General features: G+C 39.7%; 1 protein-coding gene across 2 annotated transcripts in view; it reads right to left on the bottom strand.

The window, feature by feature from the left end:
- Positions 1-13,808, bottom strand: part of tmem86a (transmembrane protein 86A) — a 29,802-nt gene that overhangs the window by 9,801 nt on the left and 6,193 nt on the right. For both annotated transcript variants that reach the window (XR_009513303.1, XM_059975663.1), the window contains exon 2: positions 6,546-6,810. Coding sequence is in view for 1 of the 2 variants with exons in the window: in XM_059975663.1 (XP_059831646.1) it covers positions 6,546-6,810 (265 nt within the window). In the remaining variant the exon portion in view is untranslated. The remainder of the gene's footprint in view (positions 1-6,545; positions 6,811-13,808) is intronic.

Raw genomic sequence — 13,808 nt, 5'->3', positions numbered from 1 at the left:
GTCTATCGGTACACTGGAGACAGTCTAGGATTGTATTCACCTTTGAAAACCTCAGACACAGAACATCCAAACACTGCCTATAGTCACACCAAGAACAAGAAGCATCTGAACAAGGTACCAATATTAATAATAATACCTTTATTTATATAGCACCTTTTAAACATAAGATGCAGGCTTGAAATGCTTCACACAGATTGTAAAACCAAGTAACATAGTCATAAAAAAGAGATAAAATTTTAAAATCATAAGACCAATATTATAAAGAATAAAATGTTATTGAATATACCAAATTATATAAATGTAATCAACATCTACAGGCATTAAGTAATCCTCTAAATAGGCCAAATTTTAAAATGTAGTAGGCTTTTAAAGTATTTTGAAATGTTCCACAGTAGTAGATTTTGGGTGCATAAGAGCAAAAGACCAGTACTTACATGTTTGGCTCTAGGAAAACTAAACAAGCTAGCATTCGTGGATCTAAGATTACGATTTGGGATGAAAGAAGACAGACACTCCAAAATATACAGAGGAACTTGATTATTCAAAGCCTTATATACAATTAAGAGTATTTTAAAATTGATCCTAAAGGATTTAGGCAGCCAGTGTAATGATGCCAAACTGGTCAAATGAGTTTGGATTTTCTTTGCTTGGTTAAGATTCTTGCTGTTGTACTTTGAGCAAGTGTAGCCGATTTATATCTTTCTTAGGAAGTCCTGAAAAGAGTGCATTACAATAGCCTAATCAGCTAAAAGCAAAGTCGGTATCAATTTTTCTGCATCTTGAGATATTATAAAGAAACCAAACTCTTGTAATGTTCCTTACATGAAATAATTGAAATGGTGGACTGTTACCCTGATATTCTCCTGTAAAATGCCTTGATACAATTTTGAATTCATTGTTCCAATGACTGCAAGCTGTCCAGGCCCTGAAGCAGCCCAGCAGCCCCAAATCATGATGCTCCTTCCACCATGCTTTACAGTTGGGATGAGGTTTTGTTTTAGTGTGGGGGTGCCCTTATTCCTCCAAAAATTAGCAGTATACATTTCTGTAATATAAAGTTCAACTTTAATCTCATCTGTCCACTAACATTGTACCAGAAACATTGCTGAACATCCAAGCAGTCTTTTGCAAACTTTTTTTTAAAAGAGTTATTTCCTCCATGGTGTCCTTCCATGATCATGATCTTATAGCGGACACATAAAGAGACTTTAGCAAGTACTAGAGATTTCTGCAGGTCCTTTGCTGTTACGCTTGGGTTCTTTTTCACCTCCTTCAGCATTGCATGGTGTCATCTTTGCAGGCCACCCTCTCCTAGGGTGAGTAACAACAGTACTGAATTTCATCCATTTGTAGACAATTGCTCTTACTGTGGACTGATGAACACTCATGTCTTTAGAAATGCTTTTGTAGCCTTTTGCAGCTTCATGCATCACTACAATTCTTCTTCTAAGGTTCTCTGAAAGTTGTTTTGGTAGAGGCATGGTGCATTTAAAGATCTTTCTTGAAAAGCGCAGGCTGTGTTAGTAAGCTTTGTGTCTTTTTTTTTTAAATAGGGCAGTGCACCTCTACAACCTACACCTCCAATCATATCTCATTGAATGGGACACCTGACTCCTTTGTAGAAGCCATTATCCCAGAGGTTCATTTACTTTTTGAATCTAGACTACGATTGTTTAACTGGTGTACTCAGTACTGAGGAGAAGTAGTATAATTGTGTGTTACTATTTCAGGCAGATGTTTCTTATTATTGTGAATTCAATGAAGATCAAACCAGATTTTATGAGTAATTAATGCAGAAAACCAAGTAATTGCAAAGAGTTCACAAACATTTTCTTGCAACTGTATAGTTATGCATCTAATCCTCTTGCACAGTATTGTATGATACTTCCAGTGAGATGGCGGTCCGTTTGGATGCAGCAGCCTCTTGAGGACCAACCAAAGATGTTTTTTTTGTTAAGTGTATTTTTTATGATTGTAAGACTATAATGGACTCTAAGAGCTATGGGTGCAGAAGATTTACCATGAGTGAGCTGCTCTTTTGGAGTAGCCAGCCACGGTGTTGTAGAATCAACACAGACAAACAAGCTGGAGGAACTCAGCAGGTCGGGCTGCATCCGTGGAAATGAACAGTCAACGTTTCGGGCCAAGACCCTTCATCAGGACTGAAGAGGGAGGGGGCAAGAAGGTGGGGGGAGAGTGGGAAGGAGAAGGCTGGTAGGTGCCAGGAGAAAAACCAATCAGAGGAAAGATCAAGGGGTGGAGGAGGGGAAGCAGGGAGGGGATAGGCAGAAAAGGTGAAGAAGGAATGTAAGGGGAAAGCATTATGGGTAGTAGAAGAAGACAGAATCATGAGAGAGGTGATAGGCAGCTGGAAGAGGAGGCAGAGTGAAAGTGGGATGGGGGAAGGGAGAGGGAGGGAGTTACCGGAAGTTGGAGAATTCGATGTTCATACCAAGGGGCTGGAGACTCCCCAGATGGTATGAGGTGTTGCTCCTCCAACCCGTTAATATAACCTGAGTTTGGCCTCATCATGGCAGTACAGGAGGCCATGTATGGACATATCTGAATGAGGAATGTGAAGTTCCTCCGTCTCCACTGCATCTGCTCCCAGGATGAGGCTTTCCATTCCAGGACATCTCAAATGTCCTCTTTCTTTAAGAATTGTGGTTTCCCTTCTGCCGTCATCAATGATGCCCTCACCCACATCTCCTCCATTTCCCGCACTTTGGCCGTCACCCCATCCTCCCGTCACCACAACAGGGAGCGAGGTCCCCTTGTCCTCACCTACCACCTCACCAACCTCCGGATCCAGCACATTATCCTCCGCAACTTCCGTCACCTTCAACAGGACCCCACATCTTTCCCTCTCTACCCCTCTCCGTTTTTCACAGGGATCATTCCCTCTATGACTGCCTGGTCCACACGTCCCTCCCCACAGATCTGCCACCTGGTAGTTATCTCTACAAGAGTAAGTGCTACACCTGTCCCTACACCTCCTTTCTTACCACCATTCAGGGCCCCAAACAGTCCTTCCAGGTGAGGCAACACTTCATTTGTGAGTCGGTTGAGGTAATCTATTGCATCCGGTGTGGCCTCCTCTACATCGGCGAGACCCGACGCAGATTGGGGGACCGCTTCGTCGAGCACCTCTGCTCCATCTGCCACAACAGACAGGATCTCCCGATTGCCATCTGTTTCACATTCCCATTCGGATATGTTCATACATGGTCTCCTCTATTGCCATGATGAAGCCAAACTCAGGTTGGAGGAGCAACACCTCATATACTGTCTGGGTAGTCTCCAGCCCCTTGGTATGAACATCGAGTTCTCCAACTTCCAGTAATTCCCTCCCTCTCCATTCCATCAACCCACTTTCACTCTGCCTCCTCTTCTAGCTGCCTATCACCTCTCTCATGATTCTGCCTTCTTCTACTACCTATAGTGCTTTCCCCTTACATTCTTTCTTCACCTCTCCGGCCTATCCCCTCCTTGCTTCCCCTCCTCCAATCCTTGATCTTTCCTCTGATTGGTTTCTCTCCTGGCACCTACCAGCCTTCTCCTTCCCACCCTCCCCCCACCTTCTTTATAGGGCCCCTGCCCCCTCCCTGTTCAGTCCTGACGAAGGGTCTCGGCCCAAAACGTTCTGCTCGTTTCCACGGATGCTGCCCGACCTGCTAAGTTCCTCCAGCTTGTTTGTACGTGTTGATCTGACCACAGCATTTGCAGTGTACTCTATGTTTACAGTGTTGTAGAAGCTGGCCGGCGCGTCAGAAGACAGGCCAGCTGGTGGGTTGGTGTCTGGGTGCAGACTATGTTGCTGCCTGCTACTCAAAGGCAACAGTTAGTGTGCGAAGGCGGTGTGCAGTGTGACTGTGAATGACTGTCTTGGATGTTTCTCTTGCAGTCACAGACCCTGATGGACATTGATAATGTAATATGCTACAGACCTTTTTCCCTTGTCGGGTGGTGAGGCAGCAACGTGGTCTCGGCTGTAGCGAGGACTAAGCCTCAAGCTGGTGTTGTATCGTGTTCATGCTCGGTTAGGGGCCGGCCTCTCTCACTGGTCCTCCAGTGTTCGATCGGCAGAATGACAGGCTGGATGGCCAGGAACTATACCATCAATTTGTGGAACATGTCACTCAGGCTCTTGGACTATGTACACGTTTGTTGCGTGAGTACTTTTTTCACTCTTGCTGTTTTCAATGTGCTGTATATGTTTTGGCTTCAGAGAAACACTCACATTTTGGCTGTATTCTTGTATGTTTGAATGATAATTAAACTTGATTTGATGTGATTTGAAATTTAGCTCAGAGTCAGTAACACCTGAATTCTTTACTCCTGGCTTTATAAGGCCAAATGATCAAGTTTACTTCTAAGATTCACACTATTTTTTTATTGCTACCAATAACTATAATTTCTGCTTCTTTCTATACTTAGTTGAAGGAAATACAAACTCATCCATTCTGCAATACTAATTGGACACTGGACCAGAGGATTTAGAGCCTTGGGTCAGCTGGCATAATAGACAGACAGAATTGTGTGTTATCTGCATAGCTGTGGTAATTCACCTTGTGCTTTGAAAAAACTCTCACTTAATGGGAGCAAGCTGAGTAAGAACAACAACAGGTCAATAATTGATCTTTACGGCAAACCAAATACAATATCATGGATTTTAGATGCACAATCACCACAGCTAACAAAGAATTTTTGTCCTGTTATTGCAACTGAAACTAACACATGGCAGTACCAGAAAGACCTACTGGTACAAGATGGCACTGGTGATGCCCAGTGACTAATCAGCAGCAAAAATCAAAGGGAACTACTAAATACCTTATTAATAACACTTTATTAATAACAATCAATGTTAACAATGGAGAAGCGAGCAAAGGGTGGTTGAGGCAAGTGGAGGCAGAGGTGGAGATGCTGGCAAGAATGGCGGTGGCAAGCGGGAAGGAGCGGTCTTTGCAGAGTCTAGGCAGTCTTCACCGAGAGCAAGGAAAGTCTCAATGTCTGATTGATTTAAATGGTGAGCTGAATTGGAAAGGTCGGGTATGGCTGGATCATGGCGGTGTGGGCCAGGACCCAAAGTGGCCCAAGAGCAAGGAATGACCTGATGTTTAGACAATTTAAACAACGGGCGAGATTGAAAAGGTCAGGGTGTCGGGACTGGAGGCAAGGCAAGGGCCGGTTCTGCTTGCAGCTTCGCGATGTTTACAAGCTCTGTGATGAACTGAGGCTGTGACCTGCTCTTGTTGCAGAGATGAATGGCTTTGCGTCTGTGGTCTTGCGATGTTTACTCAGCTCTACGATGAATTGAAGCTGTGGCCTGCTCCAGCTGCAGTGATGGCTGGCATTGCATCTTTCATGGGGCTCCAGTTTTGTATGCTATTTGCTTGCTTTTATTGTTTGCACGGCTTGTTTTTGGTCCTTCTCTGTGCATTTAGAGTTTGACAGTCTTTTTTAAAAATTGTTCTTTTGTGGTTTCTTTGTTTTGTGGCTGCCTGTAAGAAGACGAATCTCAAGGTTGTACAATGTATACATACTTTGATAATAAATGTACTTTGAACTTTGACTAAGGCGGTTTATGAAAATACTGTGCTCAAATCTAAGAGAACAAGAACTGACATGTTACCTGCTTTGCCATTAACCTGTAAGTCACTAACTACTATAAAGAATGCACTTTCTGTACCATGATTTGATTTAAAACCTGACTGATAATTGAATTTTAAAAACATCTATTCTTGACAAGTAATCGCTTAACTGCTGAAAAACTACTTTTTCTAAAATTTTACCTAGAAAAGGCAGGTTGGAATTAAGTCTAAAATTGCACAAAATAGAGCAGTTTAGGTTATTTTTCAGAATCAAGAAGCCACCAACAGATTTGGAATCATCCACAGGGATTGCAGGATTTCAGACAGCAGGCAACAAAAACAATCTGCTTTGTACAGCTATCAAATTATTTGAAAATGTAAAGAGCTTTATTTAGTAAAACACTCAGGACCACAGAGGTGCCTGACTACATGTTCAACACTGTTGGATGTTATTGTGAACATAGTTTGAATTCACTACTTGAAGACATAACACAGTAGAATATCTGCAAATAAACTTTGTAACACACACACACACACACACGGATTCACCTGTATTTCAAGCTCCCACTCCCCAAAAACTACTATTCTTATTTCATACCATTTATGTAATCACTGTGATATAACTCCATCAATCCATACTACCTAGGATTTCAAGCCCCGATAACTGGGATCTCCCATAATCAACTGAATCTTGAGCTGTCAGAAGCTCCACTTTCACCCTTTATCCTTATACTGAGATCTCATACTGCCAATAGTCAGAACTCACTCCATTCATACACACTAAGATCTCACACCATCTCCTTATTACAATCATACACAATAGTACTATTATTGGAATCTCAATCGTGTGCAGACACTGAAGCGCTTCTATTAAAAGAGCAAAAAGGAATACATTTTAATTTTTCATGTGCAACCAGTGTTGTGCAGCTTAAAACATTTTCTTGAGAAACTCACCGTGAACAAAGTATCCTTGTTCCTGCCAGATAAGAAATGCATCCCCCAAAGAAGAAAATATCAGGCCTGCCAAGATCTTTCTTGCACTGGGATGTGTTCCTAGGAAGTTGATTCCATGAGCTAGCAAGAATACCCAGAGACAGAAGATAGGTAGACACTTGATCAATGCACTGAACCACGATGGACTAGAGGTTGGCAGCCAGAGGACAAAATATACACAGGTGGCCTTAAAGAAAGGTACCAACTTAGGCCCCTCACATTTAACCTAAAAAAAGAAAACACAATAAGTAACTATACTGATACCTGAATGTTTGTACACTTACCTGATATAACAGAAGTTTTTATTCAATTTTTTTCCAGTAATCTTTCTGAATGTTCTCTACCTTATTTATGTCATTATGGTTATTACTGATGAATTTAATCAATCCTTGAATTGTGAAGTATTTGTAATTTATTAAGCACATTCTTACACTGAGTTAGCAATGTTCCTCAGGTTCACACCACAGTGCAATTAATCAACTCAGTCACTCTTCCTCCACAAACTTTCCAAAACTTTAACAATTCAAACTAATAACTGCTTCCTGATTTATCAGGGACATTTTTATGCCTTTTTGCCTCCAGCAGAGAGAGCACTTGGAAATGATAATGAAATCTGGAGCACAATCTGCCTATAACTTTTTAATCATTAACTAAATTAAGAAATTCTACACAGTGCAACCTGAATTTCTGATATGCACTCCTGATGGGTGTAGCTTTTTAATCAGAGACATTTTTAGGTGCTAATTTTAATTTGTGGTGTGTGGGAAAGGGGAAAAGAGTAAGGGGGAAGGTGGGTAAATCAAGCTTGATAAAGAATATTTTAACTCTCAAGCCACAGGACTTAATACCTGAATCTGCTAAAATCAAAACTTAGCATTCAAAGGATTCTGGACAGCAGTGATTGTAGTAATAATAATTGGCAGGAAGATAAGTGGAATTCTGATGTGATTTTCATTGGTAGAACTATGGAAACCATAGTTAACAATAGTTCCTTTATCACTATGTCAAGAAAGATGAAAATCAGTCAAATGTCAATGCCTCACCATTTTCCAATGAGTATAAAACCAATCTAGCTCACACATGAAAGGCTGGCATTTAGGACTTGGTAGCAGCCTGATTTCTCACACTTAGGCAACAGTACTTTAGACCAGAGTTTGAGACAAAAGAAATACAGGCTCTGCCCACAAAGCTGGAATCAATTAATAGCACCATATGCTGACACACATCCTTGATGTAAAAACAGAAAATTCTGAAAATATTCAGCTGGTCTGAAGGAGGATCTTTAAACTGTATTGTTAGTTCTGACCTGCTGATTGTTACCGGCATGTTGTTTTGATTTCAGATATTCAGAACTGACAGATTTTCTGCTGATTTTCATGTAACTATGAGAGTTTAATTAACATTTTGGTAACAGTACTGCTCCACACAAATCTTTGCTTTTAGGGGGTATCACATTTTTCTTCAGCAAGAAATTTCTGACTGGTCAGTATACATATCTACATTTCCGTTAAGGTTACTTCAGCAGAAAACAGAAGCCTGCTGATTGTGGACTATTTGTGCATTGTCTGAAGTTTCACTACTCGTTTGAGGTTTGTCATGTGCTAATAGCCACATGAATAACAAAGCTACAAGATTAATACCCTAATACAGTACAGTCAGCAAACACTTCCACAGAATATCAAAAAGTGGCTTAGACTACTGTAGTCTTATGGTTCTATCTCTTCATTTGGAGAAACATAGTTCAGTGTGACACCTGACCCTGAACAGCAGCAGTTTTAATTTTGCACAGGCTAAAGTATTAGCAAACAATGACTGTGCTGGTATCCATTTTCATTGTTGTAGTTCAAAAGCTTCTATCACTACTGTACATCCCAAGTGATTTTTGCTTTTCTCCAATGCAAGAAAAAACAATTACAAGCCTTTCCTAGGTTCAGTTTCCCTCTTTCTATTACTCACTGATGCATTGATCTTTCTCAGTTATTGTAGCCGATTCTAATTTATTCTTGCATGCTTTTCAAATGAATTTTTTACCCATTGTAATCAACAGGCGCTGTTGCAAAATGTACCTGTTCCTGTTTACATAGCAAGACTCATTAGACATCTCTTACAAATTTTGAGTTCTAGTTCACCAGATTTAAGCTGATTCTTTGCAGTTCATCCCAAGGAAAATGACAAGGAAACACAGTAAATCTAGTTAATAGGGCATCCAACAGAGGTTAATTTTATCATCGCTTTCTCTGAGCCATCTGATGAAGTCAATTCCTTTCATTTCAGTATAAATACTGGGCATGCAGACCACATTTAAGCAAAATAGTTAGTGACACTGAACCAATTGTTTATTTATAGAATATCTGAGGTTCATGACTTATTTCCATACAAGCTGTGTAGCTTACATAAAGAAAAGTTGGAAATAGAGAACACTACACTTTATTAGCTTCTCTCCTGATAAGTTACATAACTGTATCCTTCCACTTTTTTCTACAACTATGTGAAAGACACCCCAAGTTCGGAATACCATAATTAGGTAGAAAGTAAAGCTCTCTGTTACCTAATCAAGCACTTCAAGATAAAGTACCACAAAGCAAGTGGTTCTGTCATACAAATATAAATCAAAGCAAGCTCCAATCTTTGTCTCTAAAGGATTTAGCCACATTCTGATGAGACCATTCCCCTGTCACATCTACCAATATCATAGTTTCTTTCAACAAAGCATGAAATTATCCCAGTTTCAACTAAAGTTAACAAACAATGAAGGAACAAGAGGCTTATATATTTTTTTCTTAATTGTTGCATCCAAGAAAGAAACTATATTCAGTTAGCTGAGACAATTTGGACCAAAAATATGAAAGACCAGTATTTAAATCAGAGAAAAAATAAATCATTATACTGTTGACATGAAAGTAAGGCAAGACAGTTATACATTACCCAATGCTAATTGCAGTTCTTCAAGCACAAGACTTTCTTCCCCACTATTCATAGAATACTCAAGAGGGTTTAATCTCACATTTTTTTCTGGCTTTACCTTTAACCTCAGTGGAATGTGTGGACTGATAACACAGGACAGAGCCCAGAGGACAATTTTGTATCCATGCACCACATGACAGGAGAACAGCTCCTTCCAATTTTAGACCAATTATTTATGGGGTTTAAGAAAAATAGAATCATACTTTAATTTTACATTTTTTAAATAATTGCTCAGTCACCTGGTCTAACCATCCACACACTACTCCAACAGACTTCAAACAATTTTTCCCTCTTTCGTTGTCTATGGACATTTGAATGACAGTATAGAGGCACATCAAAGTGTAATGTACAATGCATGTTGAACGTCTTTATGATTGGCTTCCAAGCAAGGAACAAGACACATTACTACTACCTAATTTTGCAATTGATGTGCACCGGAGAGTTTAAAATAACACATTACAAAGGTTTTGCAAATAAAACAGTAGATTAGATATCATTGTTCTACCTCTGAAACTTGAGTTGAAATTAAACCTAGATTAAACCAGATGAATGCCACTCTCAGGGAGGAATCCTGACGAAGAGTCTCGGCCCGAAACTTTGACTGCTCGTTTCCACAGCTGCAGCCCGACCTGCTGAGTTCCGCCAGCGTGTTGATCTATCTGAATTAGCCATTTATTATTGAGCACAGACAACAAAACTCTAATTTGACACAGAAAGATGACTTCTATGTTCAACTGGTCAAGGTTGATTTTGAATCCAAGAACATAACTGGTACGAGTAAAAGAGACATCATACAGGCACAGTGGAAATTGTTTTTAGACTGTTTTTAAGACTGGCAACCGAGACACATCTTTAAATATATCATTATTAGGTTAAGGTAATCACTGGAAGTGAATGTTTTATGTCCATCTCTAACAGTCCTATGGAAAGTGGGGTTAAGCTATCTGTTGAGTTGCCTCAGTCTTTGCTGCACTGCTATTCCCAGAGTACTGTGAGGAAAGAATTTCAACAATCTGAAGCAGGAATTGTGATGTATTCTCACATTACACTGATTTATGAATTGGAGGATAACTTTGAAATGTAACGTTTAAATACATCTGATTGCATTGTTTTCCTCAGTGGGAGGTGCTGTTAAAGAGACCTTGACAGGCTGCTGCAGTACATTTTGTAGACACTGTAATTAGACTGCAGTGACTGCATGAACGGTAGTAATGATTGTAAGGGTAAAGCTAGATTCCGAAGCATGTCAACTATTTTATCTTGGATTTTCAGTTGAACTTCAAAGATGTTTAAATTACAAATTCCAGCAAAACAGATGACTTCCACGACAATTCTAACATGGCATATAGATGATGGATATAGACTGCAGAGTAAAAGGTAACTGGCATGTCACAGCATTCCCAATCTCTCAGTTGCTCTTGTAGTCACAGTATTATCCTTGACCAGTGCAGTTACAGTATTACTAGTAATGGAAACCTCAAAAATATTATGAGAGACTCCTTGACAGTAATATTGTTGAACGTCAAAGGAGCAGGTGTAGACACTCATGTTGGAGATAGCCAATGCTTGACATGTGTTACAAATGACACCTGACATCATAATTGTTATACAATTCTTGCTGCATTATCTGTAATTGTTTGAAGAGGCAGAAATAGAATTACACACATATCAATCATCAACAAATATGAAAAGAGGTAATTGAAAGAGTTGTATAAAATAGTTGGGGTATAACACTGCTCTCTGAGCTATGTCTGTAGTAGGGTCCTATAAAGAAGTATTGATATAGAACTAATTATGGCTAATAATGTATGGGTGTAAGGAATAGAGTGTGCAAAAAGGGAGAGGTTTTAAATTATGTCATGGGCATGATTTAATTGTAAATGAAGTGTTAAGAACAAGCTTAGGGAAAGCCCGCAAGGGACCATAGACAGAATGGTCAGATGTGGGAGTTGGCTATTTCAAGGGATAACCAGAGTCAACTAACTGCTTTCACAAACAGAAATGAGGAGAGCAACATTGAACTGAACTGATGGAAGACTGTTATATGAATTATATACTGTTATGAGTATAAATTATACCAGTGTTTTAGCAGCAATTCATCTGTAACTACTTACAATTTTATATAATATTTATCACAGTACATTCTCAAGATTAATAACCTTTTAGAGAGAGAATGAGCTATGCCATTCTTGACTAGTTTTATTTTACTGACATGAGCTCAGGACAAACTCAGATTACAGGTACAGGTGTCCCCCGCTTTTCAAAAGTTCGCTTTACGTCAACTCGCTGTTATGAAAGACCTACATTGGTTACCTGTTTTCTCTAACAGAAGGTACTTTCACTGTTACGAGAAAACGTCAGCGCACAAAAAAAGGCAGCGCGCGCCGAGCAGCCAAGTTCCTCTCCCGGAACTGCATTCTAGCCGGCATTGCTTAAACACGTGCCTGTGAGCATCTGTGCTTTATGTAGATTTTTTTTGTGCATCTGTTAGCAAGATGAGTTCTAAGATATCGGAAAAGCCTAAAAGAGCGCGTAAGGGTGTTACACTTAGCATAAAACTAGACATAATTAAGTGTTTCGATCGTGATGAACGAAGTAAAGACATAGTGAGTTTGGCTAAGAGTTTGTGGAAGTTGACGAAGATAATGTTGAAGAGGTTTTGGCATCCTATGACCAAGAACTGAGAGATGAAGAGCTGATGAAGAGGAAAGGATAACAATTCAAGCTGAATGCAGCAGCGAACGGCCCGCAAGTGAAGTCGTCCTGGAACTGAATGGGAAGCAATTGCGTGAGATTTTCACTGCGATTGACAATGTTGCAATGATTGCAGAAAAGTATGACTTTAACTTTGAAAGGGTACGTAGGTTTAGGGCATATTTGCAGGACGGTTTGAGTGCTGACAAAGAACTGTATGATAGAAAAATACACGAAGCTAAGCAGTCAATCATACTGTCGTTTTTCAATCCTTCCACATCAGCCACTGCAGACAACAAAACTCGACCTTCAACATCGAGGCAGGCAGACATAGAAGGTGACCTGCCTGTCCTGATGGAAACAGACGACGATGAGATGACACCCCAGTCTCCTCTACCTCCCACCACCCCAACCTCCGGCGACTCAGCCTAACACATCATCATCAGTGTCCTCACTGTCTTCCCAATTCTGGTAAGTGGAACTACACTGGGCGTACATTATTTCTACTTTATATAGGCTGTGTATTTTTATGTGTTATTTGGTAGCTTCATAGCTTAAAGGTTACTGGAAAGAGTGCTTCTGCCAGGAGTGCTTGCCGCCGTGTGTTTTTACTGCGAGTGCTGCCAAGAGCGCTTGTGTGAGATTTTTACTGCGGTGGACAGTGCTGCAATAATTGTAGAAAAGTATTCCTGCATTATATAGGCTGTGTATTTATCAGATCATTCCTGCTTTTACTATATGTTACTGTTTATTTTAGGTTTTATGTGTTACTTGACATGATTTGGTAGATTATTTTTTGGGTCTGCGAACGCTCACAAAATTTTCCCATATAAATAAATGGTAATTGCTTTTTCACTTTACGACATTCCGGCTTATGAACCATTTCAAAGGAACGCTCTACCTTCGAATAGCGGGGGAAACCTGTATAAGTGAGAATGACTACTTTTCTACTCAGTTACTGGGTTAGCAATAACTGAGAATGAAAAATATTCCTGGAGCCTTCTTATATTTTAGCTGTGTAACTGTGTACTTCTATTCACCACTGATTACTTACTTCTGCCTACACAACACTGCTTTTGTTGTTTAGTACCAGTTTAATTTTTACTTAAATTCTACTGTCACTGGTTTGGATTTACAAGATGTCTACTGATAATTAGTCCAGAAATCTGGATTAGTATTCTATCAATGTTTCCAAAAGGAAAAGTGAAGTTTTATACTAATTTTTTGTTCTTATCTGAGGTTATTTAAGGCTAACAATATGTCTGCAAAAATGCATTCCATTCTTCTAAGTTGCCTTTTACCTCTTTGTGGAGTACAAACTCATCTAAAAAGTCTCGAGCAAACCAACAAACAGCATTCCAAGAAAATTCCAGGATCTCAGCACAAAATCTCAATTATTTATTCATCTTTATAGATGCTACCTGACCTGCTAACTTCCTCCAGCATTTTCTGTGTGTTGCTCTGGCTTTCCAGCATCTGTAGAATCTCTTGTGTTTCCAAGAAAATAGATATTTTGTTTTGGATATTCTTCTAATATGCATTAATTATTTAAAAGTACAATTATAT

The sequence above is a fragment of the Hypanus sabinus genome, chromosome 7 (genome assembly GCF_030144855.1).
Source record: "Hypanus sabinus isolate sHypSab1 chromosome 7, sHypSab1.hap1, whole genome shotgun sequence".
In the NCBI taxonomy this organism is placed as follows: domain Eukaryota; kingdom Metazoa; phylum Chordata; class Chondrichthyes; order Myliobatiformes; family Dasyatidae; genus Hypanus; species Hypanus sabinus.
The sequence above is the reverse complement of the archived record's forward strand: the minus strand, read 5'-3'. Positions and strand labels throughout refer to the sequence as shown.